The sequence below is a fragment of the Salmo salar genome, chromosome 01 (assembly GCF_965601325.2).
Source record: "Salmo salar chromosome 01, fSalSal1, whole genome shotgun sequence".
Lineage (NCBI taxonomy): Eukaryota > Metazoa > Chordata > Actinopteri > Salmoniformes > Salmonidae > Salmo > Salmo salar.
Window position 1 is genome coordinate 16,514,326 of NC_138291.1, and position 22,340 is coordinate 16,536,665.

Here is a 22,340-nt window from a genome sequence, read left to right on the forward strand (position 1 = left end):
CACCAAGGTTTGCACTCACTTCACTACCGCCTTGTGGTTTGTAAAACAAATGCACTGGTTTAACACACACGAAAACTCCCATAGGAGCCTGTGCTGATACCAATCATATGCTTTCGTTAAGCAAGTGCAAAGTGTATACTTCCGGATAGGGAATCGTAACATCTAGTTGTTTATCATGACAGCTTATGACTGTGTTATTCCTAGATGTGATGGAGAATGCAGCTGAGTGTGGAGGAGATGTGGAGGTTATCTAGGGACACCATCTGTCTACCACGGGCCTCTCTGTCCTCTATGACTCTCCTACGGTCACAATGATGATCCCCTGTCCATCGCCCCGTCTCCATCATACTGCTACACACCCGCCCCGTCCCCATCCCCATCATACTGCTACCCACCCCCACCCACCCCATCCCCATCATACTGCTACCCACCCCCACCCACCCCGTCCCCATCATACTGCTACACACACACCCAGTCCCCATCATACTGCTACCCACCCCCACCCACCCCGTCCCCATCATACTGCTACACACACACACCCACCCCGTCCCCATCATACTGCTACACACACACCCCGTCCCCATCATACTGCTACACACACACCCCGTCCCCATCATACTGCTACACACACACCCCGTCCCCATCATACTGCTACCCACCCACCCACCCCATCATACTGCTACACACCCACCCACCCCATCATACTGCTACACACACACCCCGTCCCCATCATACTGCTACACACACCCACCCCGTCCCCATCATACTGCTACACACACACCCAGTCCCCATCATACTGCTACACACACCCACCCCGTCCCCATCATACTGCTACACACACCCACCCAGTCCCCATCATACTGCTACACACACCCACCCAGTCCCCATCATACTGCTACCCACCCCCACCCACCCCATCATACTGCTACACACACACCCCGTCCCCATCATACTGCTACCCACCCACCCACCCCATCATACTGCTACACACCCCGTCCCCATCATACTGCTACACACCCCGTCCCCATCATACTGCTACACACACCCACCCCGTCCCCATCATACTGCTACACACACCCACCCCGTCATACTGCTACCCACCCCCACCCACCCCGTCCCCATCATACTGCTACCCACCCCCACCCACCCCGTCCCCATCATACTGCTACACACACACCCCGTCCCCATCATACTGCTACCCACCCACCCACCCCATCATACTGCTACACACCCCGTCCCCATCATACTGCTACACACACCCACCCCGTCCCCATCATACTGCTACACACACCCACCCCGTCATACTGCTACCCACCCCCACCCACCCCACTGCTACACACCCACCCCGTCCCCATCATACTGCTACACACACCCACCCCGTCCCCATCATACTGCTACACACACCCACCCAGTCCCCATCATACTGCTACACACCCCGTCCCCATCATACTGCTACACACACCCACCCCGTCATACTGCTACCCACCCCCACCCACCCCGTCCCCATCATACTGCTACCCACCCCCACCCACCCCGTCCCCATCATACTGCTACACACACACCCCGTCCCCATCATACTGCTACCCACCCACCCACCCCATCATACTGCTACACACCCCGTCCCCATCATACTGCTACACACACCCACCCCGTCATACTGCTACCCACCCCCACCCACCCCGTCCCCATCATACTGCTACCCACCCCCACCCACCCCGTCCCCATCATACTGCTACACACACACCCCGTCCCCATCATACTGCTACCCACCCACCCACCCCATCATACTGCTACACACCCCGTCCCCATCATACTGCTACACACCCACCCCGTCCCCATCATACTGCTACACACACCCACCCAGTCCCCATCATACTGCTACACACACCCACCCAGTCCCCATCATACTGCTACACACACCCACCCCGTCCCCATCATACTGCTACCCACCCCCACCCACCATACTGCTACACACACCCACCCCGTCCCCATCATACTGCTACCCACCCCCACCCCATCATACTGCTATACACACCCACCCCGTCCCCATCATACTGCTACACACACCCACCCAGTCCCCATCATACTGCTACACACACACCCCCACCCCGTCCCCATCATACTGCTACACACACACCCCCACCCCGTCCCCATCATACTGCCACCCACCCACCCCGTCCCCATCATACTGCTACCCACCCCGTCCCCCATCATACTGCTACACACACCCACCCACCCCATCATACTGCTACACACACCCCGTCCCCATCATACTGCTACACACACCCCGTCCCCATCATACTGCTACACACACACCCCGTCCCCATCATACTGCTACACACACCCACCCCGTCCCCATCATACTGCTACACACACCCACCCACCCCATCATACTGCTACCCACCCACCCACCCCATCATACTGCTACACACCCACCCACCCCATCATACTGCTACACACACCCACCCACCCCCATCATACTGCTCACACACACCCCGTCCCCATCATACTGCTACACACACCCCGTCCCCATCATACTGCTACACACACACCCCGTCCCCATCATACTGCTACACACACCCACCCCGTCCCCGTCATACTGCTACACACACCCACCCCGTCCCCGTCATACTGCTACACACACCCACCCAGTCCCCATCATACTGCTACACACACACCCCGTCCCCATCATACTGCTACACACACCCACCCCGTCCCCATCATACTGCTACCCACCCCCACCCACCATACTGCTACCCACCCCCACCCGCCCCGTCCCCATCATACTGCTACACACCCCCACCCGCCCCGTCCCCATCATACTGCTCACACACACCCCGTCCCCATCATACATCTACACACACCCCGTCCCCATCATACTGCTACACACCCCCACCCACCATACTGCTACCCACCCCCCACCCGCCCCGTCCCCATCATACTGCTACACACCCCCACCCGCCCCGTCCCCATCATACTGCTACACACCCACCCACCCCCATCATACTGCTACACACCCACCCCGTCCCCATCATACATGCTACACACACCCCGTCCCCATCATACTGCTACACACCCACCCCGTCCCCATCATACTGCTACACACACCCCCCCGTCCCCATCATACTGCTACACACACCCACCCACCCCCATACTGCTACCCACCCCCCCACCCGCCCCGTCCCCATCATACTGCTACACACCCCCACCCCGTCCCCATCATACTGCTACACACCCCCACCCGCCCCGTCCCCATCATACTGCTACACACACCCACCCCGCCCCGTCATACTGCTACACACACCCACCCCGTCCCCGTCATACTGCTACACACACCCACCCCGTCCCCGTCATACTGCTACACACACCCACCCCGTCCCCGTCATACTGCTACACACACCCACCCCGTCCCCGTCATACTGCTACACACACCCACCCCGTCCCCGTCATACTGCTACACACACCCACCCCGTCCCCGTCATACTGCTACCCACCCCCACCCACCCCACCCGCCCGTCCCCGTCATACTGCTACACACACCCACCCCGTCCCCGTCATACTGCTACACACACCCACCCCGTCCCCGTCATACTGCTACCCACCCCCACCCACCATACTGCTACCCCGCCCCGTCCCCATCATACTGCTACACACCCCCACCCCGTCCCCATCATACTGCTACACACACCCACCCCGTCCCCATCATACTGCTACACACACCCCGTCCCCATCATACTGCTACACACACCCCGTCCCCATCATACTGCTACCCACACCCTGTCCATTACCCTGTCTCTATCATACTGCTACACACCCTTGCTCACTATTGCTCATGTGTAACCAGACTGAGCCCCCTCCCAAACACACAAACCCATCCGCCCGTGCCAAGGGGTATGTGCTTTAAACCCTAGCGGCCAGTGCCCAAGCCTCTTAAAAAAATAATATCAGGGTCACAGCTATGTTTCCCTGTGGTCTTCACATGAATATCCTCCCAGTCCACCACTTCACTTCTACTATATCAGAGGTCGACTCCAGGTCCAGTGGTGACTGACACATGCATTGACAAATGAGATGGGACAACACCAGCTAAAGACATCAATGATGTGCTTTTGTAACCTTGCCTGACACTTGAGGACTTGTGTTAGCTGCCAGAGTTAACACTTAGGCTTTAGCTCAGAGGGCTTATGCAGTTTTTGAGTTGGTTTGATTCCTGGTCGGTAACACCAGCTGTGTTGACTGTGTACTCACTGCCCGTGCTGCCATGGTCATACTGATGCCGGTGAGGAAGGTGAGGTAGTACCCAGGGTACACGCCGTGCCACATGGCCGACAGTAGGAAGGTGGCCGCCGTGGGGTTGATGGGACAGCGCTCATAGCACACCCTGTAGAGAACAGACATGGTACAGGTAAAGTATTAGCATACCAGCTAATGCTAATCACAATACTAGCATCTCAGCCTGAGTGCACATGACACAGATTCAGCATTAGCACACTAGCTTATGCTAACTATAGCATTAGCATCCCAATTTGTGTAGAGATGTGATCTGTGCAGAGATGATGGCAGCGCTAGCAGACCAGTGCAGATGTTTTGTATACTATATCTACAGTTTATCTACAATATACTATCATTTAGATTGTACTATCTACATGACTACTGTAGTAAGATAGTACAGAGTAATCTGGTTTATGATGCATTTTACCTTTTGAGCCATAGTGCTGTCTGGATATTCCAGTTGTCAAGGAACATCTTGAAACTGGTGGCAAACTGAAAAGACAGATGGTGCTGTTCTAGTAGTGAATGTAGCCAAACGAAGAAATACAAGCCTACACTACTACTACAGTACTAGTGAAAATGTGAAGAATAAAAAAAAGGTAGGGCCTGACCTCAATGTCCAGTATTCTCAAGTTGGATATCAGGTCCCATCTTGGGGAGCCATCTTTGTTGTAGCCGTTGAAGCCGAAGCCTGCAGCGTTGTTGATGGCATCAGCTGTTCAATTGGAAAACACAACAAAGGTTACCAGTGTCATGGACGTTGGCCTGTGGGTAAGGTTTATGACCCCCCCATAAATACCTTTCTCCCTTCCCCTCTCTCTCTGACTCTACTGAAGGACTGTTGAATAGCCTTTGTTAAACATAGAGAGTCTGGGAACATCAAACAAGTGGGGGAAAGGAACCATATTTCTGTAATAGAACCAGTTGGAAATATGCCAGGTACTTAATGAATATGATGTCTGTTCGGTTGTCATCTGAGACATTATGACTGATGACAGGACGACATAAACTGTACCTGGGAAAGTATACACTGTTAGGAGATTAAATGTAATTTTAGTTCCAAATGAGAGAATTGGGTTTTCATAAGGAAAGAGCCCTGACCAATCAGTGGCCCGCCCCTGTGAAGAGACGGGGGTTATAAACGATGAAACACACCCTTCTCCCCTCGCCACTATATAAGTCAGTGACGAAAACATAACCAGCCTGTTCCGGGTACGTGAGGTCTGCAGCCTCTGCGTTAAAAGGACACACATGTCAAGTACAGAACTAAGCCAACCTCAGCGTGAGCTTTGGTTGCGAATGGTATGAACTTTGAACCCTTATTCACTACAGAAGTGATACTTCCTAGCTGTTGAGTTAGCAGCGGCCGCTGTAGACGTGGGCTAGGAAAGGACGGACGACGGATCCAGTCTAACACACAACGAAGATACTACAATGTCTCCATTTTACCACCAGTGACATTCTTCCGAGGACAGGAAGATCTCTGTTGGCCAACACGGCCAGCATCTACGACCAACCTACCGAAGCGCAGCTCAGAGTAAATATTTATTGCATTTTCCTTTTCCAAATGGCCAGTAATTTAGAATGCATAAGATACTGTATTTACGATAGCAAAGCTGTTTCTGTGTTCCTTAGTCTTCCCGCTTTTTCATTCAAGCCGCCATGCCGGTTTAGCCCACTAGGGCACATTCTCCTATCATTTCCTTGTAACCATATCTGTTTATGCATTTCTGTGAATTATTTAGTTGAGTAAATAAACGATTTTAAGACGATGTATGGATGACATAGTGAAGACTGGGTTCGTGCAGATAACCAACAATTTACAACGTTTGGAATGAGACTAACGTGAGGTAAACTAACACATCATTAATCAGAGGACTCATAGATCAGATATTATAACATCTGAAAGTTATATTAGGAAAATTATAACTTTGTAATCTGAATATTTTCCTTGGTGCCCTGACCTCCTAGTTAATTACAGTTACACGATTAATCAGTTTAATCGCGTAATAATAATTACAGAGAGTCATTTGATAAACATGTCTTCAGTTTAATGATGCCAAAGACACGACACCAGGCAGAATGTCAGCGGCCAAGACAGAATAACAACATCTCTTACCGTCAAGACCATTCTGTTAGATGATAGTAGGCGTACTACTGAATGAACAGAGGCTCTGTGATAGTGAGTTCTCCACCTTGAGACTAGAGGGCAGTGTAACACCGCAAGTAGCCCAACTTTTATGTGAGTTTAGAAGGGCCACTATCAGAACCAATATCACCCTGATTTGTTATAAGGTGTGGCTAACACCCACATTATTCTGCCCCAGCAGCCTTCAAATCCCAAATACTTCACATATGCATTCTTTTTTTACTTCAGATTTAGTCACAGGAATAATACTAAAGTGCACTCACACAGGGTCCAAATGAAGTAGTACTTGGGCCGGGTGGCCAACATGGAGAGGTACAGGTAGAGGACCTGGAGGATGAAGGGGGTAGAGGCGATGAACTTGTCGTCGATGGAGCGCTCCACCGGACAGAGCTTAGACACAGACAGGAAGATGGCCAGGGAGATGGCACAGGTACAAAGTTTGGAGATAATGTCATTCTGTGGGGGGAAAAACAGATATGAGATAAGACATAAAGGAGGTCATACATGTTTATAAGTCTTACGAAGCATTATAACCAGATAATGCATTACACCTGCAGGCTAGGGTTACCAAAAGGTAATTGCTTAAGTCCGTTTATAGTTTAGCAATTTTTTTCAATATGTGAAGATGTGAACTCGAAGTCGATAGAACCAAAAAAAGTTAAAGCGGTCTAAGGCACTGCATCTCAGTGCTAGAGGCGTCACTACAGACCCTGGTTAGATTCCAGGCTTTATCACAACCGGCCGTGATTGAGAGTCCCATAGGGCAGCGCACAAGTTGCCCAGCGTCGTCCGGGGTAGGCCGTCATTGTAAATAAGAATTTGTTCTTAACTGACTTGCCTAGTTAAATAAAGGTATACTAGCATCTGAAATATTAGCTTTGTGTTATGCAAGAAACTTCGGAAATAGAACCTAGAAACGCCTATGCCATTATGTACAACAGCAGGAGCTATTTGACAGCAGTAAATATTGAACGTGCTGTGTTGCAGCTTTTGTGTTTTGAAGAGACAAAGAAAAAGCATGGGTACAGCTCTGTTCAAGAGTAGCCTACAAGTCCCTTAAAACACCCTTTAGGCTGACAGAACACTCCATATTTGACACTGCTTATATTGTGTCCCTTCCCTGAATACCGTCGCCATAACAGTAGCTCACTGGAAAAGCTCAACACTCAATCTCCGGAATGGGATATCAATTATACTGTACACAAACATATACAGTGCCTTCGGAAAGTATTCAAACCGCTTCACTTTTCCCATATTTTGTTACGTTACAGCCTTATACTAAAATGGATTTAAAAAAAATTATAATCCTCAGCAATCTACACACAGACACACACAATACCCCATAATGACAAAGGAAAATAATTTTTTGGAAATGTTTGCAAATGTAGATTTTTTTACAGAAATACCTTATTTACATAAGTATTCAGACCCTTTGCTATGAGACTCCAAATTGAGCTCAGGTGCATCCTGTTTCCATTGATCATCCTTGAGATGTTTCTACAAATTGGGAGTCCACCGGTGGTAAATTCAATAGATTGGACATGATTTGGAAAGGCACACACACCTGTCTATATAAGGTCCCACAGTTGACAGTGCATGTCAGAACAAAAACCAAGCCATGAGGTCAAAGGAATTGTCCAGAGAGTTCAGAGACAGGATTGTGTCAAGGCACAGATCTGGGGAAGGGTACCAAAAAATGTCTGCAGCATTGAAGGTCCCCAAGAACACAGTGGCCTCATTCTTAAATGGAAGAAGTTTGGTACCACCAAGACTTCTTCCTAGAGCTGGCTGCCCGGCCAAACTGTGCAATCGGGGGAGAAGGGCCTTGGTCAGGGAGGTGACCAACAACCCAATGGTCACTCTGACAGAGCTCCATAGTTTCTCTGTGGAGATGGTTTTCCTTCTGGAAGGTTCTCCCAGCTCTGCAGCACTCCACCAAATCAGGCCTTTATGGTAGAGTGGCAAGACAGAAGCCACCCCCCAGTAAAAGGCACTTAACAGCTTGCTTGGAGTTTGCCAAAAGGCACCCAAATGACTCTAAGACCATGATAAACGAGATACTCTGGTGAAAACCAAGATTGGACTCTTTGGCCTGAATGCCAAGTGTCAGGGATCGAGGGAAAGTTGAACGGCGCAACGTACAGAGAGATCCTTGATGAAAACCTGCTCCAGAGCGCTCCAGACATCAGACTGGGGCGAAGGTTCATCTTCCAACAGGACAATGACCCTAAGCACACAGCCAAGACAATGCACGAGTGGCTTCGGGACAAGTCTCAGAATGTCGTTAAGTAGCCCAGCCAGAGCACGGACATGAACCCGATCGAACATCTCTGGAGAGACCTGAAAATAGCTGTGCAGCAACGTTTTTGTTTTGTCATTATGGGGCATTGTGTGAAGATTGATGTGAAAACAACAATTTAATCCATTTTATAATAAGGCTGTAACAAAATGTTGAAAAAGTGAAAGGGTCTGAATACTTTCCGAATGCACTGTATACAGTACATACACACACGGCCAATCCCCCGCCACGCCCAACCCCTAAGTACCATTTTCATCCAGAAAAAAACCCTGGAATACAAAAAAATAAAATAAAAATTGCTGACACCATTCAAACCAGTGAACTTTAAAGCCAATTATCTCTGAATCATCTCTTTGAAGATAGAATCCTTTAGTCCCAAGCTCGCCACTCACTCTGTTGGTAATGCTTATAAATTCTAATCATAACACTAAAAGTAGCAAATACCCCAGATCATGGTCCTTCTTTGTTCTAGATTCGTGAGGAATCAGCCAATAATTCTATTCTACCAAGTTACTCCTGACCAGTCTAACAATGAGAGACAGGCAGTGTGGTACCTTGGGCGAGGGCTCTGTGTGCTTGTACTTCCCGTTCTCTTTTCCATTGGTCTCTAGGTGGCGAGGCTGGTAGGCCGTGCCCTCGATGAAGGCCATGTAGTCATTGTAGGAGCAGGTGGGCCCAGCCAGGATGCCCATGAAGTTACAGTTGTAGCTCAGGTACTCTAGCAGACTGGGCATCCTCCTGGGGGAAGAGGACAAGACCAGAAAGAGATGTGAGACAGAGATGCTGCTGTTAGCAACTAGAGGGTCAAGCCGAGGATCGTCTCTATTGAGTCATGCTAAAAAAAACATGGACGCACTGCATCCCGTTCTCTGAGCACAAAGGAGATTTAACTAAAAACTCTAACATACCTTACAAATAACTTGACCCTTGTCTCATTCCTATCCATGTGCCTGTTAGCACAGTAAGCAGGGCTACGTTACCCCTACACTGCCTTGACCCTAGATTAGGAACACGTATCCCATGCCTCAGCACTTTTGTTGTAGCATTCTAGTATGGCCACACTAATTTTACTAGTAATTTACAATAATGTGTTCTTAACTGGCTTACTTAAATAAAAGGTTAAATATAAATACTGAATCGCCACCCAAGTAGAGCAGTAGAGCAACAAGAGTAGAGACTTGAGTTCCAAAACGCATACTAACTGTACTATTTGTGACGTAAATTGAGTATGTTGTATGCTTATTGGTCATAGTATGGATATAGTTAGTATGCCAAACATTTCTGGATGTCATACTACTAGTAATTTGTTATGATAACAAGCTAGCAAGAAGTTGCATAGCAACAGCATCAACTTCCGGTAGACAGGTGAAGTGCTAGCACACTCAACTGATAGGATACCATTCGTTTACAGTATACTAAAATTAACTAATAGTATGAAGTATATGCTCATTTTGTAGTATACAGGATGGGTATTCGAACTCAACTCTTCCCTCGGAGGACAAATTGTTGTAAATTCAGGCAGACGCAAAAAAAGTTTATGAAAATGTCTGGGGTGGTGGCTAGTGAGGACATGAAGATCAGAGCATTCATAAACTTTTGTAAAATGGATGGTTGCGGTGCTTATGGTTCTAGGAGCCGATTTGTAAAGAGGCTTTGTTACACTGGCAGCATTTACATCTGTGTAGCACTTTGGAGGGAGTGAGTTCAGCCTTTCCCTGCCAAGTGCAATCTGTTGAGTATGGTGGTGGAGGTACTGCAAGGTCAGGGGAACACACTGATTGCTAATTTCTCGCTTCCCTGGAGTTTCTCTCAAAGTGAGCAGCAAAGTCACAATGAGCAGCTAATGTCACATTTCTGTCCTTTGGCCAAGGGGTTGGCTAGGTTAAATTGTAGTTGAGCTGTTTTAGGTATATCAGCAGATTACAATATTATAACATATTTGTAACTGTGGCAATTCAACAACAAACAAAAAAATCTCACAACGTTAAATTAAATTCCTTTCACAAGGTAGGTTGGCGCTCCACTCCTTGGTCACTGCCAGCTTCTTCCTGATTACCCTGGTCACATGACACGGGATATACGTGCGGTTGCCATGCAACCGCTGGGAACCCTTTGGAGCAGGATACAAACTCCTTCAGAGCCTCTTTCACAGACTGTGAGAGGAGCGCTGGGGTGTTTAAGTCATAATAAATCGCTCTAATTGTTGTTAATACCAGGAACATTCTGTTCTCAGTAATTTCATGGGAAGAAAATGGAATAATTTAAGATTCCTCCAGACAATCATTTCCATCCTCTCGTCCTCTTTAGAAACAATTGTCCAGTTGAGGCCTACATTTTACAGGGTACCTACATGATCTTTCTGTGTTGATATCGTTATCAAATCAGAGTAGAAAAAAAAAAAACACATGTTTGACACAATGGGAAAGAGAGGGAAAGAAAGACAGGGAAGGAGAAGGAGTGAGAGAGAACCAAAAAAAGAGAGGAACAAAAAATGTCACTGAACAACAGAAACTATACACGTGACATGAGTACTAGCTCGCGGCTACCATGGAGGCTTTCCCAGTGACCACGTCCCACAGTAATACCTTTAGTATGGCAGTAGAACTATCTCTAGTCCAGCTGGGAGAATAAAAACATACCTGGGTCACATACCTTACAGCTAGGCATCTCTGACTGGGGGTCAGCTGCTCCTCCTTCCTCGCCAAACCTATGGGAACACAGAGTCTGGTCACATGACTACATCCAACCCATCCCCACCCCCCCTAAATACATTAAACTCCTAATACATTATGCAGTGACCTGGGACTGTCATGACTGCACGCAGATATCCAGAGTAAGTAAGAAGTGTGTGCATTTGAATTCTAAGAAAAATGTGCCGAAAAACCACCTTCCTAATATTGAGTTGACGCCATCTACCTCAGCCAGAGCTGCTAGCCACTGCTAGCTACCGTGAGAGGCGAGGAAGAGATGGGAGTAATGCTCTGTTTACCAGGCTGTCATTCAGCTGATAACCAGATTCAACTCCTTATCAACGTCCAACGCACCGAACACACAGCAAATCATGCCGACCCACCAAAAACACACACACGCAACCATTAAGGCCTGTACACTAGGACACTGTCACACAGGCCTACACCGCAGTTGACAACTAGGTCTAGTCTCAGCAGCTATCCTCTTCCATGTCAGTCGGCTCTAGAAGTGAGAGGTGAGGACCTACAGTTTAGTCAACATGTCATTGATAATGAGGTTACACCATAATAGGCTATACTTCCAGTATGTTGTCCACTACATAAGATACAGAAAAGCAGCCATAAACTCTTCCTTTTCATATGAATGCTGCAGACCGGAACAAACATACTATTCAACAGCAATAACTGACACTTTCCCAGTGGCCCCAAGGGCTGTGTGGCCTAATGGCCAGTCAAAACAGAGGTCAAAGGCCATCCCTGTGGTGAGAGGCAGGGTCAGGGGTCGTGGGTAACCGACCCAGTGATAATGGAGCCCGGAGTCAGCAGAGGACAGGGAGAAGGAGGGGCTTATTACATAACCTCATTACCATGCTAATTAAACACTGTTTACCATCTGTGGGGCAGCATGGGAATTCCAGCAAACATTAAAGGGATATATTTCTCTCCAAAATATAACAGACGTTTCAGACCTCAAGAGGTCAAATGAGGAGATGACTTCACACGACATATGTTGTGTAGATCTGGCCAATCCCAAATGAATGGGAAAATGGGCACTGTCTAATTTCATAATTCTAAATGTTACTTATCTTTCCATTTTACTTGGGTGTACACTTTTTCCAGTGATTACACTTTGGTCACGTAATACATGACATGTTTCCCTCTACAGAAGAACATGTAGCTCTTAATGTGACATCCCAACTAATCCCTTAATTAGTTACAGTGGCCTTTTGACTGCTTCTGGACGTCTAACACTGGCGTTCTACTTTATAAGACTTCAAAAGGACTACAGCTATGTAATTCCCAAACCACCGCACGCACACACACACACACTGTACTGCACTGCTGAGGGAGCTTACAAGTAAGCATTTCGCTGTACTGTTTATACCGGCTATAAACTGTGTATGTGACGAATAAACAGGGATTTGATTTGACACACACAGTATCTGACATTATGGATGATTTGGTGTAGGGGAAAGGCTTACAGAGGACCTTGGAGAGGGAGGGACAGAACATTTCTTGTTACATACGTGTTTACAATGCCACCCCTGCCTCCTCAACTGACTCCACTGTCAAAATTCCTCACCATACAAGCACTGGAGCATCAATTACTGCATTATGCAACCTGTCGACAGAGGTATTTATTGAGAGCACTAGTTGAAATGGTATGTTTTTCAATTCAAAAGGAATAAAACCAGATGAACGGGATATAAAGGGGGACTATATATTGTCTGCAAGGTGCCAAACGCATCAATCAAATGTATTTATAAAGCCCTTTTTACATCAGCAGATGTCACAAAGTGCTTATACAGAAACCCAGCCTAAAACACATATGGAAACTTGCCTACGAAAAAGGCCTAGCAGCTGAAACCAATAATACAATTTGATGTTCATATCCCCTCTGATGTCGTGAATCTGTTTTTGTTAAAAAGGGGATCGCAGATCTCTCTCACTATGCATAGAACGTGGTAGAGTTCCTGACTTCCCATGCTAGTTGTAGCTTTAGCTGGCTGGAAAAGAGGAAATTGAGAGCAGTTCATAAAACCACTGTAATTGTCTCCCTCTCTGTTGCTGCTTTCACCTCCCAGGCAACTGCCATGGCAGCCTTATCAATGACGTGTTCCATCACCATGATGGCTGAAGTCCTTAGCCACACACACACACACACACACACACACACACACACACACACACACACGTGTCTCACCGTCATGTATCTCAAACGCAAGGCTGGTGATCTTCTGAGTGATGACCATCATTGGCCTATAGGAGAGAACACAGGAGAGGAGAGTAACCAATCACATGAACTTATATCATCCCTGACTGCTTCTGCTCACCTACACTGTAGCTACCTTCTTCATTACATAATATATTAACATCCCATCTCCATCAGGGATATATTACTCATTACAAACTGGGTGGTTCGAGCCCTGAAAGCTGATTGGCTGACAGTCGTGTTATATCAGTATACATGTATTTTTACCGCTCTAATTACGTTGGTAACCAGTGTATAATAGCAATAAGGTACCACTGGGGTTTGCTAGCTAGCTAACGAAGAACAACAAAGAATATCTAGTTAACAGAAGAAAAGAAAGAGAAAATCAGGACAGAAGAAAAAGGATATCAAAGTGAAACAGTTCTCTAAAGACACAGGAGACAATAATACAAGAAACAACACTTCTGTAGCTTGTCAACTATGTGTCTGTCTATCCCTGTTCTCTCCTCTCTGCACAGGCCATACAAACGCTTCACACCGCGTGGCCGCTGCCACTCTAACCTGGTGGTCCCAGCGCGCACGACCCACGTGGAGTTACAGGTCTCCGGCAGCCTCTGGAACTGCCGGTCTGCAGCCAACAAGGCTGAGTTCATCTCAGCCTATGCTACCCTCCAGTCCCTAGACTTCCAGGCGCTGACGGAAAGATGGATTACCACAGATAACACTGCTACTCCTACTGCTCTCTCTTCGTCTGCCCACGTGTTCTCGCATACCCCTAGAGCATCGAGCCAGCGGGGTGGTGGCACTGGAATCCTCATCTCTCCCAAGTGGACATTCTCTCTTTCTCCCCTGACCCATCTGTCTATCTCCTCATTTGAATTACATGCTGTCACAGTTACCAGCCCTTTCAAGCTTAACATCCTTATCATTTATCGCCCTCCAGGTTCCCTTGGAGAGTTCATCAATGAGCTTGACGCCTTGATAAGTTCCTTTCCTGAAGATGGCTCACCTCTCACAGTTCTGGGTGACTTTAACCTCCCTACGTCTACCTTTGACTCATTCCTCTCTGCCTCCTTCTTTCCACTCCTCTCCTCTTTTGACCTCACCCTCTCACCTTCCCCCCCTACTCACAAGGCAGGCAATACGCTTGACCTCATCTTTACTAGATGCTGTTCTTCCACTAATCTCATTGCAACTCCCCTCCAAATCTCCGACCACTACCTTGTATCCTTTTCCCTCTTGCTCTCATCCAACACTTCTCACTCTGCCCCTACTCGGATGGTATTGCGCCGTCCCAACCTTTGCTCTCTCTCTCCCGCTACTCTCTCCTCTTCCATCCTATCATCTCTTCCCTCTGCTCAAACCTTCTCCAACCTATCTCCTGATTCTGCCTCCTCAACCCTCCTCTCCTCCCTTTCTGCATCCTTTGATTTTCTCTGTCCCCTATCCTCCAGGCCGGCTCGGTCCTCCCCTCCTGCTCCGTGGCTCGACGACTCACTACGAGCTCACAGAACAGGGCTCCGGGCAGCCGAGCGGAAATGGAGGAAAACTCGCCTCCCTGCGGACCTGGCATCCTTTCACTCCCTCCTCTCTACATTCTCCTCTTCTGTCTCTGCTGCTAAAGCCACTTTCTACCACTCTAAATTCCAAGCATCTGCCTCTAACCCTAGGAAGCTCTTTGCTACATTCTCCTCCCTCCTGAATCCTCCTACCCCTCCCCCCCCTCTGCGGATGACTTCGTCAACCATTTTGAAAAGAAGGTTGACGATATCCGATCCTCGTTTGCTAAGTCAAACGACACCGCTGGTCCTGCTCACACTGCCCTACCCTGTGCTTTGACCTCTTTCTCCCCTCTCTCTCCAGATGAAATCTCGCGTCTTGTGACGGCCGGCCGCCCAACAACCTGCCCACTTGACCCTATCCCCTCCTCTCTTCTCCAGACCATTTCCGGAGACATTCTCCCCTACCTCACCTCGCTCATCAACTCATCCTTGACCGCTGGCTACGTCCCTTCCGTCTTCAAGAGAGCGAGAGTTGCACCCCTTCTGAAAAAACCTACACTCGATCCCTCCGATGTCAACAACTACAGACCAGTATCCCTTCTTTCTTTTCTCTCCAAAACTCTTGAACGTGCCGTCCTTGGCCAGCTCTCCTGCTATCTCTCTCAGAATGACCTTCTTGATCCTAATCAGTCAGGTTTCAAGACTGGGCATTCAACTGAGACTGCTCTTCTCTGTGTCATGGAGGCTCTCCGCACTGCTAAAGCTAACTCTCTCTCCTCTGCTCTCATCCTTCTAGACCCATCTGCTGCCTTTGATACTGTGAACCATCAGATCCTCCTCTCCACCCTCTCCGAGTTGGGCATCTCCGGCGCGGCCCACGCTTGGATTGCGTCCTACCTGACAGGTCGCTTCTACCAGGTGGCGTGGCGAGAATCTGTCTCCGCACCATGCGCTCTCACCACTGGTGTCCCCCAGGGCTCTGTTCTAGGCCACTTGGCTCTGTCATATCCTCACATGGTCTCTCCTATCATTGCTATGCAGACGACACACAATTAATCTTCTCCTTTCCCCCTTCTGATAACCAGGCGGCGAATCGCATCTCTGCATGTCTGTCAGACATATCAGTGTGGATGACGGATCACCACCTCAAGCTGAACCTCGGCAAGACGGAGCTGCTCTTCCTCCCGGGGAAGGACTGCCCGTTCCATGATCTCGCCATCACGGTTGACAACTCCCTTGTGTCCTCCTCCCAGAGTGCTAAGAACCTTGGCGTGATCCTGGACAACACCCTGTCGTTCTCCACTAACATCAAGGCGGTGACCCGATCCTGTAGGTTCATGCTCTACAACATTCGCAGAGTACGACCCTGCCTCACACAGGAAGCGGCGCAGGTCCTAATCCAGGCACTTGTCATCTCCCGTCTGGATTACTGCAACTCGCTGTTGGCTGGGCTCCCTGCCTGTGCCATTAAACCCCTACAACTCATCCAGAACGCCGCAGCCCGTCTGGTGTTCAACCTTCCCAAGTTCTCTCACGTCACCCCGCTCCTCCGCTCTCTCCACTGGCTTCCAGTTGAAGCTCGCATCCGCTACAAGACCATGGTGATTGCCTACGGAGCTGTGAAGGGAACGGCACCTCCATACCTTCAGGCTCTGATCAGGCCCTACACCCAAACAAGGGCACTGCGTTCATCCACCTCTGGCCTGCTGGCCCCCCTACCTCTGAGGAAGCACAGTTCCCGCTCAGCCCAGTCAAAACTGTTCGCTGCTCTGACACCCCAATGGTGGAACAAGCTCCCTCACGACGCCAGGACAGCGGAGTCAATCACCACCTTCCGGAGACACCTGAAACCCCACCTCTTTAAGGAATACCTAGGATAGGATAAAGTAATCCTTCTAACCTCCCCCCCCCCCCCCTTAAAAGATTTAGATGCACTATTGTAAAGTGGTTGTTCCACTGGATATCATAAGGTGAATGCACCAATTTGTAAGTCGCTCTGGATAAGAGCGTCTGCTAAATGACTTAAATGTAAATGTAAATGTGGTATATGGCCAATATACCATGGCTAAGGGCTGTATCCAGGCACTCCACGTTGCGTCGTGCTTAAGAACAGCCCTTAGCCATGTTATTGGCCATATACCACAGCCACTCAGGCCTTATTGCTTAATTGACCATCATTCAGTGAAAGCACTGGGAGCACTACCGTAGCCAACACGCGTAACCATGTCCTGGTAATGGAAGACGTTCTTCCTGCTGCTATCTGTTAAGTCGGTGTATGCTTTTCTATACGCACTGAAGACAACATGAGTGTCAGGTACGTATACCACATGACAGAAGAACTGTGGGTTGAAATCTTAAAGACTATCCTTATAAAAATGGGAGTATTCATTAGCTATAGGTTGCACAGATAATCAGGTTAAAGTTGGTAGCATGTTAAAGCTGGTAGCAGATTACTATATTGCATGGAATAGATTGTGCCCTGACCGTCTAACCCAGGGAGAAAGTACAAAACAGCCTATTAGGTATGACTTGATGATAATCAAAAGAGGCAAAGAGGGAGGTCTGCACTTGTGATGCTGTGGCTCTCCTACTGGGGTTGCTCAGCAACTGAACACCCCCTGCCCTAGCACACGTGTTTGGTTGTCTGGTTCACCAGCAACCCTGGAGGAGGTGGAACTGAAGTCTTGATCAATGCACCCCAATGTACATTACAGTTAAGTGCATTGTAGTTGCTGGACTTATTGATTTACTCCACAGCTGGTTAATGTGGTACTAACAATACTTGGATAGTCATAGTGCAGGGGCATTCGACTCCAATTCTCGAGGACTGCCATGTCTGCTGGAATTCTCCGCTCCCTTCTCACTGATTAATTTGCATGTATGAATCAATGTCATTGAAAGTCAACACAACACCCAGAAGTTACCCGGTGAAGTCTGCAGAGTACATGCCATAGTCGAACACGTAAACCCGGGTGATCTGGCAGAAACTGAGGTAGCCCAGAGCCACGATGAAGCACAACCTGGAGAGAGAGAGAGAGAGAGAGAGAGAGAGAGAGAGAGAGAGAGAGAGAGAGAGAGAGAGAGAGAGAGAAGACAAGGTCAGTCTGAGGACAGCCACTTTCCAATGTCTATACTTGCATATCACATAGAATATATTCCCAATATATTGTTTCATACTAGGTAGTGTGACGACCCTCCCACTGTCTGCCGAATTCTCTCTTTGCTCTTGTTTTCCTTAATAGGATGTCGGTGGGTGGAGCCGGGAGGGTCGTCAGTGAAATGGGACACACCTGGCATCGGGTGTGTCCCAGGATAAATGCACCTCTTCTCCATTCATTGAGGAGACTCTCTCCATGCAGACACAGATTTCGGTTGTGGAATTTTTGTGGCTGTTTGTTTGTTTGCGTTGGTACCTTTCAACACCCCTCATTATCACATTTATGCATGCAACCACTCACTTACACTACTGATTACACACACACACACACGTTAATTACATTTAGTTTAGTTAAATAAATATATTTTGTTATTCCTTATCTCCACGTTGTCTCCTTTTTTGTTACGCACTTTGAGCCGGTTCGTGACAGTAGTATGTTAGTGCAGATTTACATCAGAACAGAGTCCGGTAGTCGCTGGTCATTTTTAAATGATCCACACTAGCCATCGATCACGTTGAACGCATCCAAGACACACACACGAAAAAGTACGTGAACCCTTTGGAATTACCTGGATTTCTGCATAAATTGGTCATCAGATCAAATTTGATCTTCATCTAAGTCACAACAATAGACAGTGTGCTTAAACTAATAACATACAAATTATTGTATTTGTCTATATTTAAACATTCACAGTGTAGGTTGGAAAAAGTATGTGAACCCCTAGGCTAAATGACTTTCCCAAAAGCTAATTGAAGTCAGCTAACCTGGAGTCCAATCAATGAGATGAGACTGAAGATGTTGGTTAGAGCTGCCTTGCCCTATTAAAAAAAAAAAAACACAAAATTTGACTTTGCTATTCACAAGAAGCATTGCCTGATGTGAACCATGCCTCGAACAAAAGAGATGCTACTCTTACTACTCTCCCTAGGAGTGGCCGCCCTGTAAAGATGACTGCAAGAGCACAGCGCAGAATGCTCAATGAGGTTAAGAAGAATCCTAGTGTCTCAGCTAAAGACTTACAGAACTCTCTGGAACATGCTAACAACTCTGACAAGTCTACAATGCGTAGAACACTAAACAATAATGGTTTTCATGGGAGGACACCACGGAAGAAGCCAATGCTGTCCAAAAAAACAGTGCTGCATGTCTGAAGTTTGCAAAAGTGAACCTGGATGTTCCACAGCACTACTGGCAAAATATTCTGTGGACAGATGAAACTACAGTTGAGTTGTTTGGAAGGAACACAACACTATGTGTGGAGAACAAAAAGACACAGCACACCAACATCAAAACCTCATCTCAACTGTAAAGTATGGTAGAGGGAGCATCATGGTTTGGGGCTGCTTTGCTGCCTCAGAGCCTGGACAGCTTGCTATCGTCGACGGAAAAATGAATTCCCAAGTTTATCAAGACATTTTGCAGGATAATGCTTGGCTATCTGTCCGCCAATTGAAGCTCAACAGAAGTTGGGTGATGCAACATGACAACAACCCAAAACACAGAAGTAAAATCAACAACAGAATGGCTTCAACAGAAGAAAACACGGCTTCTGGAGTGGCCCAGTCAGAGTCCTGACCTCAACCCGATTGAGATGCTGTGGCATGACCTCAAGAGAGCAGTTCACACCAGACATCCCAAGAATATTGCTGAACTGAAACAGTTTTATAAAGATGAATGGTCCAAAAATCCTCCTGACCGTTGTGCAGGTCTGATCCGCAACTACAGAAAACGTTTGGTTGAGGTTATTGCTGCCAAAGGAGGGTCAACCAGTTATTAAATCCAAGGGTTCCCATACTTTTTCCACCCTGCACTGTGAATGTTTATACAGTGTGTTCAATAGACATGAAAAAGGTATAATTGTGTGTGTGTGTTAGTTTAAGACACTGTGTCTATTGTTGTGACCGATGAAGATCAGATAGAATTTTATGACCGATTGATGTGGAAATCGAGGCATTTCCAAAGGGTTCACATAATTTTCCACTGTATGTGGAGTGAGTGAGTACTGAGAGCTGCTGGTACAAAGCAGACGCTGATTCAGCTAGCTGTAGCATCCATCTTGTTCTCCTCAACGGAAGGCATCTTGGACATCAGAAAGACTCAGCTAGCTGTAGCATCCATCTTGTTCTCCTCAACAGAAGGCATCGTGGACATCAGAAAGACTCAGCTAGCTGTAGCATCCATCTTGTTCTCCTCAACGGAAGGCATCTTGGACATCAGAAAGACTCAGCTAGCTGTAGCATCCATCTTGTTCTCCTCAACAGAAGGCATCGTGGACATCAGAAAGGCAGTCAGGCAAATCAACTAGTTTTTGTTAGAGATGAGGAAGATTTGGTGGTTTGTTTGCATTCAGTAAGATGGTCATCCATGGTTACATGGCCATGGTTCTTTGGAATAGGATTAAGTGTCTATATTAATTGAATGCATTTCATGATGAAGGGCAATGGTGGCCGAAACATCAAGCTTTTTAACTTTGCTTAAATATTACAATGAGTTTTTTTTAAATGTTGAGCGAGCGTTACACCTTTTGCTTCTCCCTTATGAAAAGCAGACTGCCACTGTACTTGAGATAAGCACTAAATCAGGACTAGTTTAAATCAATCATCGACCAGCTACGCCAAGTCAAATGCAGTGCTTCCATGCCAAGTATATAGTGTAGATCAGAAATCACAATCTGTGATCTATAAGAGGAACTTTTTATTTATTTATCGCAATGAGCTGAAAGAGGTTAAACACTTTCTGAGAAATAGAAACAAATGCCAGTGTTAATCCCACAGGACAGCAAACAGCTGCGTACACACGCGTATATATATGTGTGTCGTGCGCATGTTTGGGTCTACAGTCTACCCCAAAGGTTAGCGATATATTGAGATTCCAAGCAAGGCTCATGGTTATTGGTATTAGAAGAGGGGGAGGGGCAAGAACAGGCAGTGGGCACAATGGGCATCTCAGTGCTGTGTGCCCACACTTGGCATGGCAGCCTGGTGAGAGGGTGGCTGGCAGCCTGGACAGTGGACACTAATGTATTTCCTTGCATGGGAGAGTGAGAAGTTGAGATCACTACCATTGTCCTCACAGAAGTCTGAATCCTCCGAGCTCCCTTAATATCAAAGGCAGTCAGTCGGAAACACCCCCAGACATTGTTAAAGGCATTCTACCGTCACTCCCTAAATTAGCCCTCAAAGACAAGCAGACGACTAACACCTGAAACTGATTTCACCATTAAGCATCCTTTACTCTCCTATCCAACCATTTTCTGTTCTGACAAAACTATATATCCTATTTGTCAATTTCTATTTTCAGTAGCCCTACTTTTATAATTCATGGGATGTTTTATGACTGACACAGTAGCAGCAGTATTACACTAACAGGAAATGAGCAACATGTAGCAGGGGCGGCAGGTAGCCTAGTGGTTAGAGCGTTGGGCCAGTAACTGAAAGGTTGGTGGATCAAATCCCCGAGCTGACAAGATAAAAATCAGTCGTTCTGTCCCTGAACAAGGCAGTTAACCCACTGTTCCTTGACCTTCATTGTAAATAAGAATGTGTTCTTAACGGACTTGCCTACTTAAATAAAAAGGTAAAAAAAACATGGAGTAGGCCCATACGGGACACGCTCTTCCTGATGTAATCTGCAGTAACTGAAGCATGGGTCTAAAGTAGACTGCCTCCCCACTGAGGGACGGCCTCAGACGGGGCAACTTGACGACTTAACCCCCTGGGAGGCCCAGATAAGTGGCAAAAGACAAGCAGCAAGATAATGAAAATCACTAGAGGTGAATAAATACAGGAATTCTGACTACACACTACACTGCCAACATATCTGTGACCACATGCTACTCTATTCATCTCTCTGCATGAGAGAGTAAACAATATTTGATGCTTGACACTCCTCTCACACACATAAAACGACCCTGAATGACACGAACAAACACGCAAACCAGAGCACACACACACGTGTATGTACATTCGTACACCATACAGACACACATCCTGGATGAAAACATTTATTTACAAAAACAAATCAAAAGTCTGTTCTTAAAACCAAACTCTGGTCTGAAT

At 47.4% G+C, this 22,340-nt stretch overlaps 1 protein-coding gene across 1 annotated transcript in view; it reads right to left on the minus strand.

Annotated features, from left to right (window-relative positions):
* The window catches only part of LOC106566507 (membrane-bound glycerophospholipid O-acyltransferase 2), a 92,181-nt gene that overhangs the window by 6,024 nt on the left and 63,817 nt on the right, over window positions 1-22,340 (minus strand). The window contains exons 4-11 of the mRNA XM_014134629.3: window positions 18,049-18,144; window positions 13,614-13,669; window positions 11,373-11,427; window positions 9,275-9,458; window positions 6,685-6,877; window positions 4,884-4,987; window positions 4,700-4,764; window positions 4,249-4,381 (exon numbers count right to left, since the gene is read on the minus strand). Coding sequence (XP_013990104.1) covers window positions 4,249-4,381; window positions 4,700-4,764; window positions 4,884-4,987; window positions 6,685-6,877; window positions 9,275-9,458; window positions 11,373-11,427; window positions 13,614-13,669; window positions 18,049-18,144 — 886 coding nt within the window. The remainder of the gene's footprint in view (window positions 1-4,248; window positions 4,382-4,699; window positions 4,765-4,883; window positions 4,988-6,684; window positions 6,878-9,274; window positions 9,459-11,372; window positions 11,428-13,613; window positions 13,670-18,048; window positions 18,145-22,340) is intronic.